Here is a 21,538-nt window from a genome sequence, read left to right as displayed (position 1 = left end):
TGATCGTGAAGTGGAAGTACGGAGGAAAGACCGTAGGTAAGCGGAGACCGGGCAGATCTCGTTCACTGACAGACGGGGGTCGTCGGGCATTGCGGGAGGTGTTTGTAAGCGACCGTGCTAAATCTGTTGAAGGAAACATTTGAAAGTTCCTAAATTCTTACTGTCAGTCCAGCTAGCACGATGACTGTGTGTAGGCAGTTAAAAAGAATGAAATACAATGGTCGAGCGGCTCCTAGTAAGCTGTACATTTCTGTAGTTCTCGGCAGGCGACACTCGAGGCGGAGTAAAGAGTGATGTCATTGGACAGTGGGTGACTGATTGGTTTGACGAATTGTGCTACACGCGAGGGTCTCTGACCGTCTTCAGTAGAGCAAATGTCGATCGACTCGGGACAGAATCCTTTGTTTTGTATGACACTACTCTACTAAATGAGAAGTGACATTCCTCGAATACAGAATAATGACCTATTATTCCTTTATAAACGTAGGCGAATACAGACAAGAGAGATGACTAAAAATCTCGTTCTCGTGCCAGAAACAATTGACTTTCCCTTCGAAATTCTTGTCAGCTCTACGTTCCGGTCTTCGGTATTCCTCACGAACTGCATCCGGCCCGAGCTCTCTCTGCCGATACGTGCGATGACGTCGCCGGCAGCCCGACTGCTCTCGGCACCACACGTAGCTCGAAAGGAATACCTCGGACGAGAATACGACAACTACAGACTACGAAAACGGAACAATTCTAAAAAAGAAATGATGGTAATTATCTCCTTAACGAGAAATGCACTGATTCTCAACTCGGCCTGCCTGTTCCTACATTTGAAGCCTCACTACAAGGATATAAAATCAGGATACATAAGAGAGACTTTGTACCCTTAACGTACGCCCTGCGACAATCTGACAGGAGGGTTAGGGTTTGGCGAATGCCTAGAGGACGGTACCTGCTGTGGTGAGTAGTGCCGACAGCGAAGTACGGAGAATGTGGTGTCATACTGTAGGGGTGTTTTTCCCAGTTGGGGTGTGGGCCCCTTATTGCACGTAAGAAAATGTTAAATGCAGAAGGATACGAACATATTTTACAGCATTATGTACTGCATACAATAGAGGAACAGCTGGCAGACGACAATGCTCTGTACCGACATAACAGTGTCACCAGTCGTAGAACGGCATGTGTGAGACAGTGGTTTGTAAACAGTAACATTCCTGAAATGTACTGGCATGCCCAGAGTTCCCACTCCCAATGGAACACCTTTGGGATGTAATTATAGAATAAAAATCTGCTTCAGTTGTCAGCAATTTTCTTAATTTATTCCACGATCGGTTTCGAAGCTTAGAGCTTCGTCTTCAGGTGCCACCGAATAATTACAGAAACATAAATGTGTGGTGGTCGTGTCGGTCACTCGCAGGAGGTCGCGCCGACTCTAGTCATTTCGGTGTCGCCCTCTCTAGGCGGGCACTGCTGTTGCGGGTCCTACGCTCTCGTGTGTTCGTTTGATGTGGGTGTGATCTCCCACTAGTGACCCAAATGCCACACATTTATCTTTCTGTGATTATTTGGTGGCACCTGAGGATGAAGCGTTAAGCTTCGAAACCAGCCTTGGAATAAAGTAAGAAAATTCCTAGCAACTGAAGCGTATTTTAATTCTATAAATATGTTTCTCAGTTGCGAATGTTCACAAGATGAAATATATTGTACTTTCGGGAGAAGGTAGAACGTTGACAGCTAGCAGGCTGAAATACCCCACCAGCAAATGGCAGCTCGGACAGCTGTGCCGTACACACACACACACACACACACCACTGCCAGCCTCCTGCTGCACAGAGCAGTCTGCTCAGCAGTTCTCAAGGACAGAATTTTTCTAGGTGCGAAAAATGAAGCTATTTCGGGGGAAAAAAACGAGAAGATTTGACATGAAATTAAAAACAGGTTTTTGGCATGAAGATTTAGCAAAAAGAAAACACAAAGGAGTTGGAGCAAAACCCTTAATAAAAAGAAACTGACAAGCATTTGCAAATGATTTAGCTCTCAATGTGGAAGAAGTTCGTCCCCAGATCACCAGTCTGAGAAATCACCTTAAAACGTATTCCTACTGTTTAAATATCTCGGGAGAAATTGTCGAGCATAACTTGAATTAGAAAAAAAATGTGGTTAACAGAACTGAGAAAATGGAAAAAAAAGAAACTCAATTTCTAACCTGATCAGCCTATAATAAGAAATTATTTTTACTGCAAATATGGCAGATGCAAGAGCAACAAATTGAAATGATGAACAATAAGAAATGCTTGTAGTAGGCACTGATCAAACACTATAAATCTGTAACTCTCGCGGAAGCCACATATGCTTTCAGAATCCTGTTCAAAAATAAAAATGAAAGAAGTGATCATCTTCTCAAAACTGAAAGAATTATTATTAGAGATTGCACAAATAGAAAAACCACAGACAAAGGATTGTGGAGACTCCTCCCAGATGAAACTGTCTGTCGATAGATTGACCAAATTATCGGCACAGTGAAGAAGAAAAGAATCTCTTAATTCTCTTGCATCTTGCGAATGTGAGAAAACAGAATTTCACAATAATTTGTGGCAAGAAGTCTTAGAAAGCAGACAGTAGGAAAATGGATCCAATAAATTCAGAAAGCTCTTAAAGCAGTTTGACTCCAAATGAAAGATACAGAGAACAAAGATTAAATTAATACTATTTGTAAAAACCACAAATTTTCAGCAAAAATGGCACATATTATAGAAAATTTTGATGAAGAAAATGACGATTGTAAAGAATGAAACACTAAAGGCTGGAATATAGAAACTAAACAGTAGAAATTTCAAAGAAAATTTGAATGTGTAATGGTTCAAGAGGTCTGATGTCGCCAGTAAAGTTAATAGTCTCCTAGTTATAAAGGAGAGTGTAAGTGTGTATGTCCGGGAGAGTGTGGGCAGGAGGAAATGGACAGAGAGAGGGGTGGAGGTAGAGGTGCGTGTGGCAGGTGGAAGTTGTAGGTGGATAGTGGGCTGGAGGAAAAGGGAGAGGAGGAGGGGGAAGGAAAGGAGATAGGGGAGGAGGATATGGGCAGAGGGAGGGGGAGGAGAAGATTAGGCAGACTGAGGTGGCCAGTTAGAGGTGGGTGGATGAGGTGTGTCCAATATGAAAGTCGAGCGCATACGCGGGCAGAGCTACAGGGAAAAGGCTAGGAATGATAATAATAGAATTTTTGGGTTTGCAGAAAGCTTTTGACGTCGTCAGTGCCAATATGTTCTTCGATATTCTGAAGGTAGCGAGCTCAAAATCCAGGGAAAAAAAAGGATATTTACAATTTGTTCAAAAAGCAGACTGCAGTTGTAAGTGTTGGACATGTAAGGGAAGCAATAGTTTAGAAGGTAGTGGATAAGGTTCTGCCGTCCCCCCCCCCCCCCCCCCCCCCCATCCCGCCCCCCCTCCCCCCCGATGGTATTCGAGCTAGCAGTAAAAGAAACTGAGAATAGAAATTAAATTTCACAGAGAAGAAATAAAAAAAATTGCATTTTCTTATTACATTTTAATTCTGTCAAAGATGGAAAGGGCACAGAAAAGCAGTTAGATGGAATAGATCGTGTCTTGAAAAGCAGTTATAGTGTGAACAAAAATCAGTTATGGAATTGAGATGAATTAAATAAACAGATGCTGGGGGAAGTAGGTTAAGAAATATAGTAGTAGATGCAATTTGTTATTTTGACAACAAAATAACTGACAATGGCCAAATTAGAGAAAATGAAAATTGCAGATTGGCAATAAGAAGAAAAGAGGCAGGAGAAATTTGTTAACATTGAAAATAAATTTAGTTGTTACGAACTTTTTTCTGAAGGTATTTTGGAGTAAAGCTTCGTACAGAAGTGAAGTATGACTGATAAGCAGTTCAGTCTAGAAGAGTACAGAAGTTTTAGAAATGTGCTGCTATAAAGAATGCTGAAGATTAGATGGGTAGATTGAGTACTTGATGAGGAGCTGCTGAATTAAATTGACAGGGAAAAGAACTTTATGACACAACTTGACTAAAAGATGAATTGTTCAGTATGACACGTCCTGAGATATGAAGGTATCATCAATTTGTTAATGGCAGAAAGTGTTTCGTGTTGTTAACACAAAGTGATACAAGATTTTGGAAAGATCTGTTGCAGAGATAAGTTTCTGGTGGTCAGTTGGTGGAGGAAGGGTTTGCAACTGTTGTCACTGTGTGAAAATGTAAATTAAAATTAACTACAGAATTTTGAAACACTTCATGAGAACATTATACCATATCTTGCGTTTAATATTTTTTGCTCGAGTTTTGTAGAAAACTGAGACATTATAGTGATTTTTGAGTCTCTGCAGAGCTCTGTGGTGGCTTCCAGCAGACAGTCTTGTTGTGACAAATCCTCCTCCTTTGGACCATAAAAATTAGATGCCACCTAATTTAAATTAGAGTAGAATGCTTTGGACAGCTGGGAATTTTTTTCTACTTTCACGTGTGTGTGGTGTATCAGCACCACTGGTGTTTCACCTCGTGAAGGTAAGTACTGGACGGCCTTTCTGTCTGTCTCTAATTTTATAACCGATTAGAGAGCTGTGCGGATCCGAAGACAGTGCCCTGAAACTTGGAGGCTCCACAATGCCAAAATTGAGGCCACACGGTCCCTCTCAAGAAATGATCAGTTGTCCATTTTGCCAAGTGTGTTGAGCTTTGTCATTTTTATACATCAAGAGTAGCATACCAGTTCTGTTGCTGGTGCACACACAAACTGAACACATCTTCGAGAAATATCGGTCACGTCACATTGAACTCAACACACAGCTTTAACAAAAATATCGTAGAAGGATTGTGACACTCTTCTGCTGTCTGTAACAATTTAGTTCCGTGCACTGTCTCGTGCATTCTCGAGAGTTTGCCGATTTGGAAATTGTCTAAACTTGTAACTATACCGGTAGGAAACGAGCGGGCTTCCATTAGCTGCCGTTCAAACAGGAAGATACGTATTAAGCTGCCCGGCACGAAAAGACATTTAATAGAATCTGTAGACTGCTATTGTTCGTAGTTGCAGTGTGACTTTACCTAGAATGCATACTTATGTGGTGGAATCCTATTGTTTTGTTGTTCTTATGGCTTGAAAATATTTAAGAAGTTGTTGCTTTTACCCATTCCCATAAGTAGTGCATCTTGGCCTGTTGGTGTTCACCTTTTGTAGAAGCAGCAAATACCTCTTTTAATAGCTTTGAAAATACTTCAAATTTGAAATTAAACTAAAAAATTGTTAAGCAGTACATGTCCAGTCACATTAATGTGGCCACCTGTCAAGATAGCGACAGGGATGTGGAGCTGTGCCGACTCCGAGGCTGTGCCCGACAGCACTAGGTTTCCGAGTCGAGGATACGTGGTGCGAACAGCCCGATCGAGGAGCTCCGACTGAGTTTAAATCTGGGGAGAGTACGGTAAACACTCCCTGGCACTCATCGCACCACACTCGTACAGTGTGAGCTACGTGACACGTGCACTGTCCTGCCGGCAGATGTCATTATGCCGAGGAAAAGCAAACTGCACGTATGAAATAATTTAATTGCACATATAAAAAAATCTACGTACCAAATGCCGGCAGAACACACACGAGTAAAAGAGGGTTGTAAGTAGGGAAGCTTTTGAGCCAGTGGCTCCTTTTTCAGGCAGAACGGTTGAAGGGGAAGGAAGGGAGGTGAAGGAAAAGGACTCGAGATGTCTGAGAAAAGAAGTAAATTTTGGGAAAGTCACACAGAACTGCAGGCCGGGGGAGACTTAACCCCACGGTATGAGAAGAAAACACTGAATCGGTCTTACTTCACATCCCGTGCGGTAAGTCTCCCCTGACCTGCAGTTCTGACTTTCCCAAAATCTAGCCCTTTTCTTGGACGTCTTCAGTCCTTTTCCTTCACCCCTCTTCCTTCCTCTTCAACCGTTCTGCCTGAAGGAGGAGCCACTGGCTCTGAAAACTTACCTAATTACAGCCCTCTTTTATGTGTGTGTTCTGCCACCACTTGGTGAGTAGATTTTTTATCTATCCAATTGAACTATTTTGTCAAACCCATCTGGAAAGGTCACCTGTCGAAGCTCGGTGGACGTCCAGTTGCAGTACTGGCATTTAGACTCCGGCTTCTGTCGCCGAGAAAACGGCAGTCGGCACAGGTGCACGAGCCGGGTGCCTGGTGCGGAGGCCGTACGCGGCAGTCTTCTCTCGTCAGTCATTTAGGAGACACTGTTGGTAGCCCCTCGGTTCATCCGGGCATTCAGTTGTTCAAAAGTAGCACGTCTATTTGCCCGTTCACACCTCCGTAGCCTCCGCTCGCTCCCGTCGTCTGTGACACAGTTGTCTCGGCGACGGTTTTGGATACTGCTATTTTTGCACACACGGTATACTTCAACTGTGACGTCACACGAGCAGTTTACAAACTTGGCTTTTTCGGAAATGCTTCCGACCTTGACACAAATCCGATAATCGTTCCCTTTTGGACGTCAGATAAATAGCTCCAGTTCTGCATTATGACAATGACTGCACTGTTTTCTGCATCACCTGACACAATTTATATGCCCTCCACTGGTAGCATTGCCGCCTGCCATCTCTCGAGTGGTTATTGCACGTCGACTTTCGACACAGGCGATGGCCGTGTTTGTGTGTCTGGACAGTGTATTTTTGAAAATCTGGTATATACTTTTCATACTGTAAATGAAATTGTAGATTATTTTCACATCTATATCCTCATCTACAAACAGCTATTGTAAAAAATTTTTTGGTCCCCGAATTCCTTTCCGTTTAATCTTAATTTAATGTACATATTTTTAACTTTTCAGCTGACTGCTGCATGCAGTACATTTTACGAAACATTTTTCGATATTTCTACTGGAGAGAGGATGAAGATTATTGCAGCTGACAGGGAGAGGTTGAAATATCTCCAGCTAAAGGCAGCTTCTCTTGGTCTGCACAGCATACGGTAATTACAATGACTTGCAGCCTAACAGAACTTAGATATCTGTAAGAATAATATGTGGTGCTGTGACCCTCAGTCGACTTGCGTGCACCTCCTTTGGCAGTCGGGCATTTTAGGTACCTCGCAGAACGTAAGCTGGTGAGTCAGAACATTGTGACCTTTAGCAGCTGCCGGTCCACCTCCAGAACGAAGAGTACTTCTGCACGGTGTGGATTCGACAAGTACCCCGTGGCTTTCCAGATGTGCGTGCCACTGGGTGTGTCTGCACGGCTCACACATTTCCCGTAAATTGTAAGCCGGTGGTTTGTGGACACTCAGCTAGCACCCAGTAGTGTCCCAGATGCATTCCCTCTGCTCCTCGAACCACTGTAGCCCGATTCTGGCCGTGTCACGGGAGCAGTTATACTGCTCGGAGATCCCTCGTAGGGAGGGAGGTATCGGACACGGAGAGAAGTAGATTGTCCTTAATGATGTTTGCTCGGTCCGTAGCTGAGATGGTGGCTTCAGTTATTCTCACAGGTCCCGCAGAGACCCAGATAAATGTCTCCCAGAGCAAAGTACTGCCTACAATCGGTCTGCGGTGTCACCGTGGTGAACGTATCGAGCGGACGTTTGCGCGTACGGTGGCATACGCGGACACGTGCGTCGACCTAGTGTAATGAAAAACATTACGTGGTCTGTTCAAAAAATTCCAAAACATTCGTAATTTCGCGCCAGTGGTGTGTTGGAGCGAAATGCGGTTGGCATGACTGCACACACCTGCATTGAATATCTAACTGCTGGAAGTTTCATTGTTGTACGTTTGTTAGTTATTATTCAGTGCTCTATTGAGTAGAACGTGGTGAGAATTTCGAGGTGGCAGAGTTAGAGGAGCAATGCTTCTGCATTAAATTTTGCGTGCAACTCAAGAAAATCTTTACAGAGACACACCAAATGATGCAGGAAGGCTACAGTGACGAGTGCTTAAGCCGTACTCGGTGTTATGAATGGTTTACACAGTTTAAAAATAACCATATGGAAGTTAAAGGTGACTGTCTCTCAGGACGCCGTTCGACGTCTACCGACGACCCTCGTGTCGGAAAAGTAAACAAAATCGTGTGTGCCAATTGAAGGGTGACTTACAGAGAGACTGCAGAAGAATGTAACATTTCAGTTGGATTGTGTGATGAACTCCTGATGCAGCATCTCGGAATGCGTAGTGTTTCCGCCGAGTTCATCCCTCGACTCAAGAGTTGAGACCAGAAATACCTTCGCCTCACAATCTGTGAAGAGCCTTTGGATCACGCAAATGAGAACGAGATGTTAAGAGAATCGTAACTGGTGATGAGACGTGGGTCTGTAGGTATGATGTTGAGACCGAGGTTCAGTCTTCACAGTGGGTCAGGAAAGGTTCTCCGAGACCAAAGAAGGCTCGTCAGGTCAGATCAAATGTCAAAACAGTGCTTTGACAGTTTTCTTCGAATTTGAAGGATTTGTTCACCATGAATTTGTGCCACAGGGAAAAACTATTAGCCCACGGTACTGTTGGGACTTGTTGCATCACCTGCGAGAAAATGTGAGAATGAAATGGCCTGAAATGTGAGGGGGACAATTCGTGGCTCTCGGTCACAGTAACGCACCAGCACATTTGTCGGGTGCACGGCTGTTGCACAAAAAGCGAAATCAGTGTGCTGCCCCGTCCTCTGTACTCACCAGACCTGGCACCTGTGGACTTTTTTATTTCAAAAGTTGAAAACCCAATTGAAATGATGAATATTGTCAATAATAGACGAGATAAAAGAAAATTCACAGACTGTGCTTCGTGCAGTCCAGCAAGAAGTGTACCGAGCCTGCTTCCGGAAGTGGAAATGACATTGGGAGCAATGTATCAATTGTGGAGGAGAGTATTTTGAGTATGTACATAAGTAAAAGGTAAGTGTAGAAAAATGTGGAATTTTTTGAACAGACCTCGTATTCGTCTGACAGAGTGACCCATTTCTGTCGATACATTGTACAATCTCAATGATCCTGTGCCCACTGGATTCGTAACCGACGATGTCGTCAGATCGACGTGGGTATGCCTAGAGGGCAATCTGCTGCAGAGCTCCACGTTTAACTGAGATGTGGCAAATGCTCTGCTCTAAAAACATTCCTTCCTGCATTGGCACTGTACTTTGCCTTCAAATGGGCTGCAGATCGGCACATTTCCTGGTTTACAGAGCCGGTGAGCCCCTGAACTTCACGTTCTGTGATGACGTGTGGGCATCCGTTACCTTGTCACCTACTTGTGGTTTCAGTGTACGGTGATGGCTTTTCACAGATACTCACAGTAGAAACTCGTGACCAGGTGACAGGCTTCGGCATTTCCGAGATGTCTTTCCCAGGCAGCGGGCATCGTGGAGTGTCCGATTCACTCCGGTCAGTGAATTCCCTCGCTTGTGACCTTGTCGTAATGAGAATGATTCCCTGTTCGTCTGTGCTCCACGTACGTACATTCCTTACTGTGCCGTGAGGCAGCATTCAGACTCCTGGCGAGCAGTGGTCGTAATGTTTTGGGCCACCAATGTAACTCTTCTTGTGAAACTTGTTGCAAATAAGCCATAGCTGGTCAGTGGTAATAGCTTAGAAACTTTACATAATTAGTTTATGGGTGTCTGTTGACAAATTGTGCACATGTGTAAAAATAAATGTAGTTAAATACATGCCATTGTACTTATCATTATCTTTACACGCCAAAAAAAGTAAACATTAATATAAAAGAAACAGTTCTAAGTGAAGACGCTACAAATGGTGAAATGATATGCAGTAATTTATAGAACAGTGGAAGCAAAGACTCAAGAACAAATTTAGAAGAGGAGGAGGAGGAGGAGGAGGAGGAGGAGGAAGAAGAAGAAGAAGAAGAAATTCAAATCGTGATCAGTAGTGCTGCAGAAACATGAGGAACAAAGACCTAATTTGTACCTTGATATTGCATTTAACACGGAGAAAATATGAAAGTGCTTGTGATAAAACTAAATTGTCAATATGAAAAGTTCATCAGCATCGAGGAGAAATCATTTTGACAGCCCACAGTACACGAGTTACTGCTAAGCTAGGTAGCCTCTTCACTCCTGAGACAAAAAAATTTGCAGGACATTTTTCTTTTCATATTTTCCAGAAAAATAACAAAAAGCATGACTCAGATGCAGATGAAAATCTGTTTTGAATGATTCAGTAAGGCGTAAATGGATGTACTCTTATGTGAACCTCAAGTCTCACTCTTTGCTTTTTATATTCTTTCCCTTTTTTTCAATGAAAACATTTTATTCAGAAATATTTATATATTTAATTTTAAACACTAAGCTATATATGCTAATGCACATAGCAAATAGGATTCTTAATGTTTTGAAATATATGAATTCCAATACATGTTTTTGGTGGTGCTCAAAACCACTTCATAACTGTAAGAAAATAATAATTATTTACTACTTCTGCAATCCTAGTGATTTCAGAATTGTTCCACAGTTTAGCCAAAATACTACATCGTATTTCAATATCAAGCAAGTATAATCAAAATATATAAGCCTGAGCTTTCAATATGATGAACATTTCTTTGTATTCGTATTGCTAAATATGTTTTTCTTAGTTTTCTCATCACATAGTCCACATATCTATCCCATTTCATGTCTTGTTGTATCGACATCCTGAGAAATAGTGTTCTGTTTTTTACCCCTGTTGCTTGTCCATTCATTTGAATATGAGGATTAGCTGGTGTCCTATTATGGGTGGTTAATATGTCCATTTCAACAATTTTTTCCATAGTTATTACCAGATTATTTACATAATTGAAATAAATGGAAGTAACTCCATCATAAGTTTCATTCAGAACTACCTTTTTTATTTCTTAATGGCGACTAGTTTTGGACGTCTATGTCCATTTTCAAACCACTTATATTTTAATCGTGACAATACGTGCGAAAGCCTACGTACAAAAATTGCTGCTGCAGTGATGATCCCACTGTGGTTGACTCAACAGCAGTAAACAGACCACATAGAACAGACATTGGAGACCTCCAGTGCGTATCCTGTATGGTGTGTTTACTGTTGAGTCAGCTTTTGGGCTACTTCGGTTGTCACTGCGTAGGCAATTTTTGCACGTAGGCATACAATACAAGTGCTTTGAAACTGGACATAGGTATCCAAAAGTAGTCACCTTTAAGAAATAAAAAAATATCCTTCTTAACGAAACTTATGACAAAGCTACTACCGTTTATTTCAATTATGAAGCACGTTGTGAACCTATTTTTCACCAGCATCATGCTGCAAATTGTTTGCATCAAATTATTGTAGTTTGTTTGTGAGAGCATTAATCCCCCCCGCTGGTCTCCGCCCACCCTGAAGGTTTCTTTCATACTTGCTGTAATTAAAATGCTGGTGTCATCTGCAAATCTGTACTGTTGTCTGTAATACTGCTTACATCTAAATCATTTACATAAAGTAAAAACATAAAACTGGATTGTAGCCAGTATGGAATTTTGGGGAACTCAGTATTTGACTGCTAATAAATCTGACACTTCGTGTCTTATCACTGAGCTGTTTTCTTTTCATGGACACATGCTTTAATCCATCTGTGTGCTGTTCCCCTAATACTTAGCAATTTATCATAAGTAATGATATCTCAGGACTTTGATATTCCTGCCTATGCAATGCCTATAGCACGTCATTTAGAAGAGAAAACATCGTTGTTTCGGTTGAGTGGTTCTTCTAAAGCCTTGTTGTGATTCTATTGGTAACTTATATAAAAAAAATTACAAGTCTTTTCATAAAGTCCTTTTTTCCAGAAGTTTTGAAACTACAGGCAGCAGAGAAATGTAACATATCTTTCTTGCTTCCTTTTTTGTGATGGTGTTTCACTTAAGAAATTTCTAAATGCGTTCTAAAGTTGTCAGTTGAGAAGGAAAAAATATAAGCTGAAAATTCACAACTGGGCACCATTTGGCCTGAGGATAAGAAAAGAGCCCAATCTGAGAAAATCAAATTAGTATTGGGAAAAAGAGAGGCTGAGAAAAAGTCTTAAATGCCATTTCTTGTTCATTGCATGTCCTGGCAGAGCCGAAATGTTAATAAAAATAATCATAATGTCAGTCTCATTGTTCGTGTTTTACACAATTTAAAAAAGTGCTTCTGCAGTGGTCATTATTCCTTTGCCCCTGCCTCTTTAGAGCTTGATTTTCTTTTTAAGTTCTTACATGGCACCTCTGACTTTTCTCGGTTTGTTGCAGGCCTGCCACACGATAGCAGCGGATGGCGTGACATACCACATTGAGGTATTGTCACGTGGATTGTTTCAGCAGAAGAAGCCTGCCTGCACTGAAGAATATCACTGTAGAGTAGCCAATTGCAACACGAGGTGTACTACTATTGAAAAATTTGCCGTTCTTTGGCTGTGCTGTTTCTGTGCCTTTTTGAACTCAGATACCACTTTAGACTCGCTATATATATGAAATTACACACCTTCCATATTGTCTGCACAAATACTAAATGAGATGTCAACAAAACAATTCAGCTCCACACCACACTCGATTGCTCTCTCTTGAGTGACAAGCTGTAATGATAACGTTGTACATTTTTTGTACAGCCAGCATTTATTTCACAAGAATAGGTTACCAAATAGTTCCTCACCTACCAAAAATAATTGTATCTAGTCCAGTACTGACGTGCACAATAATTACGCATTTAACTGCACGGTCGTCGCATTTTTGCTAAATACTCACTGTTGTTTGTCACTGCAGTCAGTGGTAATATTTAATGAGTGCCTTCATTATATAAGTTTTGTGCCTGTTTCAGTCACATAGTCAGACTGAACTGTGGCCTGCATGAGTAGATAGGCGAAAAAAAAGAAAAAATCCATTAGTTTTGTGTTTGTTTTAGGAGGGAAAAGGAAGACGAGCATCACCCTTTTAGAGGCTAAATGTGATGGAGTAAATGGCTATAAACGGGGACACGAGCTCGAAAAGACTGAACTAGAGCTTATGTAATCCAAAGATAATTAATAATTCTTACTATACAAAGAATTATTTTCATCGAAGCTTGCCACTGTTTTTCTGTGCGTTTGTAACTGTGTAAGTTGAATTAACTGTACCTAATTTTTCCTGAGGCTGTGAATCTATCAGTGCTTGTTTGTTTTTTTTTATTTACCTTTTTTCAACTTCTGACAGGTTGTGAGAATTTGGGACAGATAACCTGCGAGAACATTGCAGGGTTGTTCAGTCCATTCTCAGTGTCATGGAGAGGGGGGGGGGGGGGGGGGGGGGGGGGGGGGGGCTAGTGGGAAAAGTGATACGTGATTTTAGTCCACCTCCATATCGTGCACCTTCCTGTGCATAGGCATCTCAACTGTTCACTTTGTGACCCAGTACTGCTTTAGTGTTCTGTCCTTGGTCTTCTCCCAGAAAGCTAATCTCACATTCCAAGAAATTTTGAAGAAAAATGTTTTCTTATTGCAGTTGTGTGTGTGGGGGGGGGGGGGGAGAAAAGAAACAGAACCATGGATCTATTCCATTGAAAATTATATATAAACATTATCAAAGTCTTTAGATGCATGTGATACATATTTCATTGTGAAAACAGAAAAGTGTTCTGAGGTAAAAAATAAAATACCGTAAGAGGCATGTGAAACTGTTCTGCCTGTGTAATAAGAAATGTCATTGCTGATGAATTTGCATTTTGCTGGACCTCGTAGAAACTTCTAGTGAGAAAGTTTCTAAGAAGATTGTGAAATAAGTTTTGGTAACATTGGAGACAGCATTATTCTATCACATCACATATAAACTCATTTTATTTACGAGGGAAACAGTACGCAGCAGCACGGATACGCAGCAACTCGGGTGCCGGGATTTTACTTCCGACAGCTCACATTAATACGACCGAGAATATTCCCTACCTCCTGAAATTTTTTTATTTGCAGCTCCTACTGACCCTTTGCCACCGCACCCACTACCCGAACCGTCGATGTATGCTATACAAAAACAATTGTAGGTACTTTCTGGCCAATACTTCTGTAGAAGTCGACCAAAATATATTTTCGCTCGTGGTATTGTGAAACCCGTGTTTTATCAAAGTAAGCTACAAAACTATCGTCCTCGGCATGAATAAGTGCATCATACACAAAATTTCTTTCTTGCTGCTACAGTGTCTCTCCATTCCAATAAAAATGTTTGTCCATTATTATACTTTCTGCATCAAAACCGAATGAGTGGAGAAGACAAGAACGGAGGTCTCTGAGCCAGAATAATTTATATTTTTCACAGAGATCAGTCTGTTTTTCTAGCTGTTGGGTACTTCCCTCTGTTGCAGTTATACCTGACACTTTCTGTAAAAATCATCAAATTCTGTAGACTTTCATTTTTATTTACATCCTTTTCTCAGAGTATCGAAATGGAGAGATTCTGCCATCGTTACTGCACTGTTAATACAGAATGCAGTCAAATTGGGAACAGCATAATGTTTTGCTGTCATTTTATGAACTTGCAGAAAATCTACATTATCCCAGGCTTCTTCACTGTCAGTCAGATCAGTGAAGAGCTTCAGTACATTCGATACGAGAATTTTAGACTGTTTTCAAATGTCTTTTCACCCTGTACGTACACCGACCAGAGCAGCACTATACGTTGGCTGTAGCCCCTGCGTTTTGCTCACTACCGAACACATGTCTGTGCGAGACTGAAACCACAAGTGAACACACAATACCGCACCGACGCATCGAGCACACAGCTGGCACTGACCTACACGCGGCAAGAAAGCTATGAGGCAGGCAGTTTGTAGTGCCGAGTACCAGCCGACTGCAAGAAGCTGGTGTGGCCTCGAAGTGTCCAATTCTGTGACGGCTGCTCCAAACATTGATACAGTTCAGTATGGCTACTATCCTCAAGTGGATTGGTGTGGCCACACTCTATCGACTCATAACTATCGACACAATTTTGACGTGCTCTCGAAAGGTGCTATCGCGTTAAGTCTCTGGCACTCTTGTTAAGCATAAAAAACTTTGGTGTACTGTCGTTTGTCATTTATTTCTTTCATAATAATTCAATAACAGTTCAGGCACAGAAGTTTATGGACTATTCCAGTAGCGTTCTGTGGGTGGCACACGATTATTGTTAATTGCATGCTCACACGGGAGTATTTGTGCACCACCTGGAGAGCCCGTATCTTAACGAGACAGAGGCAGCAATTCATAGTGCCTGCTCTCTCTCTCTCTCTCTCTCTCTCTCTCTCTCTCTCCATTCAGTTCTGTGCCTAATAATTTAACTTCCATCACAGAATTTAACCTCCATCATCAATTTGTACGAAGCCGAGATTTCTTTACGTGACGGTGGAATGTGCCATTTTTACTCTCTTAGATCTACTAAATTTGCTAAAACAGTTAATTCTATAGAGGATTTAATCTAACACATTGTAAAAGTAAAAGCCAAAACACAGAAATAACACTCCTTTTTATTAAACAGTTTTGTAGTATATAATTCATCAGTCTCAAAATGCCATTTGTTCATCTAGAAGAATATCTCTTCTTTCATTCACAGCCAGATCAGAAGTAAGTCACTTGTCTCAAATGTTTTAGCGTCGTACAAATCTGTTGCCACCAGAGTGAGATGACGGTACAGTTCACAACTCGGCTGAGCGAGTATAGTGGTCTGGAGACAAAACTAGGGCATCAGTAACGTGAACCTAGGTGTATTTTGTCTGTCTGTCTGTCGCCGCCTCATTGTCTGTCTGTCTGTCTGTCGCCGCCTCATTGTCTGTCTGTCGCCGCCTCATTGTCTGTCTGTCGCCGCCTCATTGTCTGTCTGTCTGTCTGTCGCCGCCTCATTGTCTGTCTGTCTGTCTGTCGCCGCCTCATTGTCTGTCTGTCTGTCTGTCGCCGCCTCATTGTCTGTCTGTCTGTCTGTCGCCGCCTCATTGTCTGTCTGTCGCCGCCTCATTGTCTGTCTGTCGCCGCCTCATTGTCTGTCTGTCTGTCTGTCGCTGCCTCATTGTCTGTCTGTCTGTCTGTCGCCGCCTCATTGTCTGTCTGTCTGTCTGTCTGTCTGTCGCCGCCTCATTGTCTGTCTGTCTGTCTGTCTGTCGCCGCCTCATTGTCTGTCTGTCTGTCTGTCTGTAGTCGCCTCATTGTCTGTCTGTCTGTCTGTCTGTCGTCGCCTCATTGTCTGTCTGTCTGTCGTCGCCTCATTGTCTGTCTGTCTGTCTGTCTGTCTGTCTGTCGTCGCCTCATTGTCTGTCTGTCTGTCGTCGCCTCATTGTCTGTCTGTCTGTCGTCGCCTCATTGTCTGTCTGTCTGTCGTCGCCTCATTGTCTGTCTGTCTGTCTGTCTGTCGCCGCCTCATTGTCTGTCTGTCTGTCTGTCTGTAGTCGCCTCATTGTCTGTCTGTCTGTCTGTAGTCGCCTCATTGTCTGCCTGTCTGTCTGTAGTCGCCTCATTGTCTGCCTGTCTGTCTGTGGTCGCCTCATTGTCTGCCTGTCTGTCTGTAGTCGCCTCATTGTCTGCCTGTCTGTCTGTAGTCGCCTCATTGTCTGCCTGTCTGTCTGTAGTCGCCTCATTGTCTGCCTGCCTGTCTGTCTGTAGTCACCTCATTGTCTGTCTGTCTGTTTCCTGAAGTGTAAAAGGTCTGCCTTGAAGGTTTTTGGCTTTATTGTACTTTTCTTTAAACATATGTAATTTTGTGTCTTGATGTAAATGGTCGGGATCATATATATTCTGGCTAACTTAATTTGAGCAGGCAGAAGTTTCAATCTAGCAGACGTATTAATTTCAATATTACAGTTTGTTGTACCCTCGTTATTTCTTTGAAAGGTCAGCAGTTGTCGAAATGCCACGACACGGTTACGAAGAATTAATCCCGTTTCATTTCTGAGGCTCTGGCTCAGTGAACTGTGTCCCACCCCTCCTCCTGCCAGCTCAGTTTCGAAGACGCCGATGTCGGCGCTATTCGGAATCCGCTTCCTCTCCGTTACTTCAGTTGCTTTGGTGCAGCAGAGCTTAAGTACTCTTAACATCTGACAGCAGTGGTCGGAGTAATGAAAATCGACACTTTATCTGTTACACTTCTGCTGGCAACTGCATAATCTGTCTTACAGGAGCTCTAGTGGCAGAGCTTACTACAATTGTGAGATTATATGAATTTAATGTATCTGTCATTTTTATGTATGTTATATGACAGCAGTTTGCATCATTATTTAGGTCTTCAACAACACAGAGGTCAGTAGTCTGTTTGCATAAACTGCACTGTTAAGCATATCAGTACTGCAAAACACGTCAGAATTTGTTGGCACATTCCAATAGCTTTATGTTTAGCTAATCCACTCGAATGAGCTTCTGTGTGGATCGTGACACCAGTCATTTCAATTGCTTCTTTGTGAATGTATTGTTAGAGGAATGAGATTCTTATTAATGTAAGATATTAATTAACAAATATTGCCAACTTACCCTAATTCTGTTATTGCCTGCAGTAACTATCTGGTAATGCGTAAACATTTAATTTATGACACTCAATTTCATTGACTTTGTTAATGTTCTGTTACAAGTAATAGGTGTGGTGAGTGCTCATCCACAAAAAAGTTGCAGCAAATTGAGCTTATTTCTAACATGCTGCAGATTAGGTGCATTATCTTAAGAGGTACTCATCTTTTTTGCCTACCTTTTGTTCTATATAATGTGAAATGGGATTCTGGATCGATGTATTTATTATAAAGGCCATTCACATTGCAAGACTTGCAAGGATAATGTTTGGTCATTTTAAATTTTTTGTCTTCTTTGGTGCTGTTAGGGACTTCGAGTTCACTCTGAAATGAGCTGTTTTCATATGTTAGGCCACTCAGTTCAATCTTTTCTGCAATAATTTTGCAATTTTTTTTTTTACACAAAAAGTGCTTACCTCATATTTAAAATATGATTCACGTTTGTTATAATTGCTGTTATATAATGTACTTACCTGTATATCTAAAGCCAAAATTTTTTCCACACTTTGTGCCTCGCCCCCCCCCCCCCCCAATCTATTTTGTTCTATATACTTAGTCAAACACTTTTCCATCTAAAACTCCGTCTATTGTGACGTTTTCTGTTCTCACTTCACCACGTTGCTAACTGGAATTTAACGATTTCCGTTTTGTTTAGTATCAGCTAGCTTTCTTCTGTAGCTATCAGCAAGCAAAAGTATGTTGTACTTTGTTGTGAATTTCAGAGTTTCTTGCCTACAAAGTCTGTCATCCCTTTTGCAATCGTCGCCGCTTGTCGACAGTACACTGTACCTGTTTATGTTTATGAAGGTAATTTCATTTGTTAAGTTCAATATTTGTTCGGTGCTTCCTTTCCACTTCTCGTAACTCTCTCCATTCACATTTTGTGGTTTAGTTGTTTTATTGTTTGGAACTTGTCAAGATTTCTGCAACTTAGAAGTTTCATTTCTTAGATGTGAAATATCATCTTTCAGAACAATGACGATTTTTTATAAACTTGAAATACGGTCATTTAGTTTCACTTTCGTACAAATTTATTGCCTCTAAAGCTAGACGATGGCACAGTTAACAACTCAATCGAGCAAGCTAACTGAATGGAACACAAAAAAAGGACATTAATTATGCAACACTAGGTATATTTTGTCAGGGCGCTACTCTTAGACAGACGAATGGGTGTTATTTTGAGATGGAGGAACTATACATTAACTATTTGGTATCCGCTGCTTCACTCGCATATCTGTAGTTTTATTACGATGAGTGACGGTAAGTTAGTAAGCTAGTAATTTTACGAAATGTGTGCATATATAGTAGGAGCGTATGTATAAGAAATGTGTGCTGTCCCAGTATGTAGGTACATAATGAGTATGCTGGAGTAGCTTGAGCTCTCTTAGAAGTATGCGATAACTTAGAATTAAGTTTGTGAGGCTTACTGTAACAGTTTTAAGTATGGCTCTCAGACTAACTGTCCAATTTTATGTCCTCGGCACTCGCACATCGTCCGTCCAGTTGACTTACATCGACACGACAGCACGTACGGCTGTATTAGTATACAGTTCTTTAAGTAACTCACAATCTCTCTCAATTCAAATGGTTACTATTTTTCTCTGGGAAAATCTGACATATCAGGTGAGATCTGACATCATAAAAGGTCCACAAATATGTTGCGGAATCCGTTGTGGCTGTCTGCTGTTTGTACATTAAGCACATCATCAAATCTGTGCTGCTGGGTTGATATGTCAAATCCTTCAGGTATGTCACATTTTCTTCCATTCTTATCTGTCAGTGGATGGCCTGTCTTGTGCATATGCTTGGCTACAACTGATTTCCCATAATTTCCCTGCTTAAAAGCATCTCATTGAAAATGTTCTCCCATTTCATCTGTTGTATTTTGTGGCACATGATGGACATTGTCAGATAGATTTTTATCTACTCACTGAGTACTGCAGCAAAACACACATAGAATGTGTGGAAATACACATTCTTTAGAAACCTGTGGCTCCTTCTTCTGGCAGAAGGGTTGAAGGGAAAGGACTGCTGATGTTAGGAAATGGGAAGAGTTACAGAAATATCACCCAGAAACCCGGGTCACGGTAGACTTACCGGTTTGGACAGGACGGAAAGATTGACTGTCAGTACTTGCACCAACTCGTCTGGTTCAGGCACAGACAATCACCATGTGCTGCATTTCTTCCCTTACCACAATGGCTGGAATGCCGGACAGCCTCTGCATTATCCCTGCAATGTTTACATGTATTGAACTAGTTGCCAGCAACTTTTATCAGAATGATTCCACTTTTCCTTTTTCACATTACTTGCCGTACTGGGCTGCACAAAAAGTTGTTTCTGTATTACGTCAGTCTTCACTGTCCAGACTGCTGTGTATTGGCAGAAACGGAAATGTCTCCTTCAAAATCCGAGTCACAGTTAACTTTTCTTGTTACTGCTCTCACAGTTCACTATAAAATGTTGCTGCTTTTAATATAACCACTACTTTAAATAACTCATTTATGTTGCTTCAGATGTAATATACTTTAAAAATCTGAGAAACAACTGTTATTAGTTTAATGCTCACGACAAAAGAAATTGGTAATGACCCTGCTCTTTTTTAAAACTGTGGTATACTGTCATTGTTACTGTCTTGTCTGCCACTAACAGTGGTTCTGTCATATCAAACTACGTAGCATTTTGAGGGCAGGTAAAAATATGTGATACAGTTTGAGTTTTTTTGCATTAGCATATGGGATCTTCAGTTAACTAAATAGTTTTTGGATTTGCTTCTTTCAATCATCAGTCTGATAAGGATTCTCCAGACAGTCTAGCCATGCCACTGTTCTGGAGCAATTTCCTCAGCAACTTTCACACACTAATTCATTTGTGTTACCCAGTATTGCTTTCCAAATCACAGATAACTTGTATATGGTTATCAGTTGCAGCTGTACTACAATCCTCAGATCAATTTCTTTTAAAAAGAATGAAACAGGAATGTGATGAACTTAATTGTTAACACACGAGACTTACAGTGTTCGGGTAAAGCAGCAGTCTCCTAGTGACGCAGCTGTGTCGAGCTCTGCCCCCTTTACCTCATGTGGAGTACAAGTGCAGGATTATTTAAAAAAATAAACAAATTTAATTAACTGTCATTTCATTAAATATAAATTAGATAGTAATCTATATGCAGCTGTGAACAGAAAGTTTTATAGTTTACAAATGAAGGTCGTAAACGTTCAGTACGTTGCCGTCTCGTCGGACAGTAACTGTCTGAGAACTAACTGGACAAACTGTCTGAGAACTAACTGGACATGTAGTCAGCCCGCATGTCATCCTGTGCCGAGACATCCGGTTTTTCGAAATTGATCGAACTGACATCTTATAAATTTCTGGGTCGGTGGTTCGATAACAAACTGGAGACGAAATAGCCTCTGTGCTGAAATTACGGGCTCACTTCTTCTGAACTCTAGAATGCAGAGAACCTTACACCTGACAGCAACTACCTCACTCGCAGCTGATGCAAACTGGCAGTCTGGCGGTCGTTTACACGACTCGGCAACATAGCAGTATTGACCAGTACTTCCGATCCTGTTTTTTCTGATGGTGCATAGAATATCTGTATCAAATTTATACACCCTGAAACGAAACTCTCTGTGCGTGTGCGTGTGTGTGTGTGTGTGTGTGTGTGTGTGTGTGTGTGTGTGTGTGTGTGTGTGTGTGTGTGTGTTGAGACTTTTCCTGCAATATAGAATAGTGTCTTGCCAGGCAACATTCAGAGATTTGTGCACAAGAGTACCCATGCATCACATGTTGTGTACAGGCTAGCTACTCACAATGCTCCTGAGCTGGAGCCACAACAAACGTGACATTTTTTGATGTGCTGGCCGACAGCTATCCAAAATATTAATGAATACCTATTGCAGTCACTGCTTCTCCAACCCTGTGACTGCCTTGTCACTAAAAACATGCTTTAACATTTAATGTTGACACTCAGGTGTCCGGTTAGGTGTACTACAATGACACATTAATAATATTTGTGGGAAATTTGTTGTAGTTCTGAAGATTCCTGCACTAATGCTACAAAATGGCCAAGTTCAGTGTATATATACTTGCACATTGC

The 21,538-nt window shown here is 41.5% G+C and overlaps 1 protein-coding gene across 1 annotated transcript in view; it reads left to right on the top strand.

Moving 5' to 3' along the window:
* LOC126109708 (uncharacterized) overlaps positions 1 to 13,196 on the top strand; it is a 74,986-nt gene extending 61,790 nt beyond the window's left edge. Inside the window, exons 6-7 of the mRNA XM_049914761.1 lie at positions 6,827 to 6,966; positions 12,204 to 13,196. Of these exons, the coding sequence (XP_049770718.1) occupies positions 6,827 to 6,966; positions 12,204 to 12,219 (156 nt within the window). The 3' untranslated portion in view covers positions 12,220 to 13,196. The remainder of the gene's footprint in view (positions 1 to 6,826; positions 6,967 to 12,203) is intronic.
* Positions 13,197 to 21,538: the final 8,342 nt, after the last annotated feature.

The sequence above is a fragment of the Schistocerca cancellata genome, chromosome 12, assembly GCF_023864275.1.
Source record: "Schistocerca cancellata isolate TAMUIC-IGC-003103 chromosome 12, iqSchCanc2.1, whole genome shotgun sequence".
Taxonomy (NCBI): Eukaryota; Metazoa; Arthropoda; class Insecta; order Orthoptera; family Acrididae; genus Schistocerca; species Schistocerca cancellata.
This window is presented reverse-complemented; position numbering and strand designations above follow the sequence as displayed.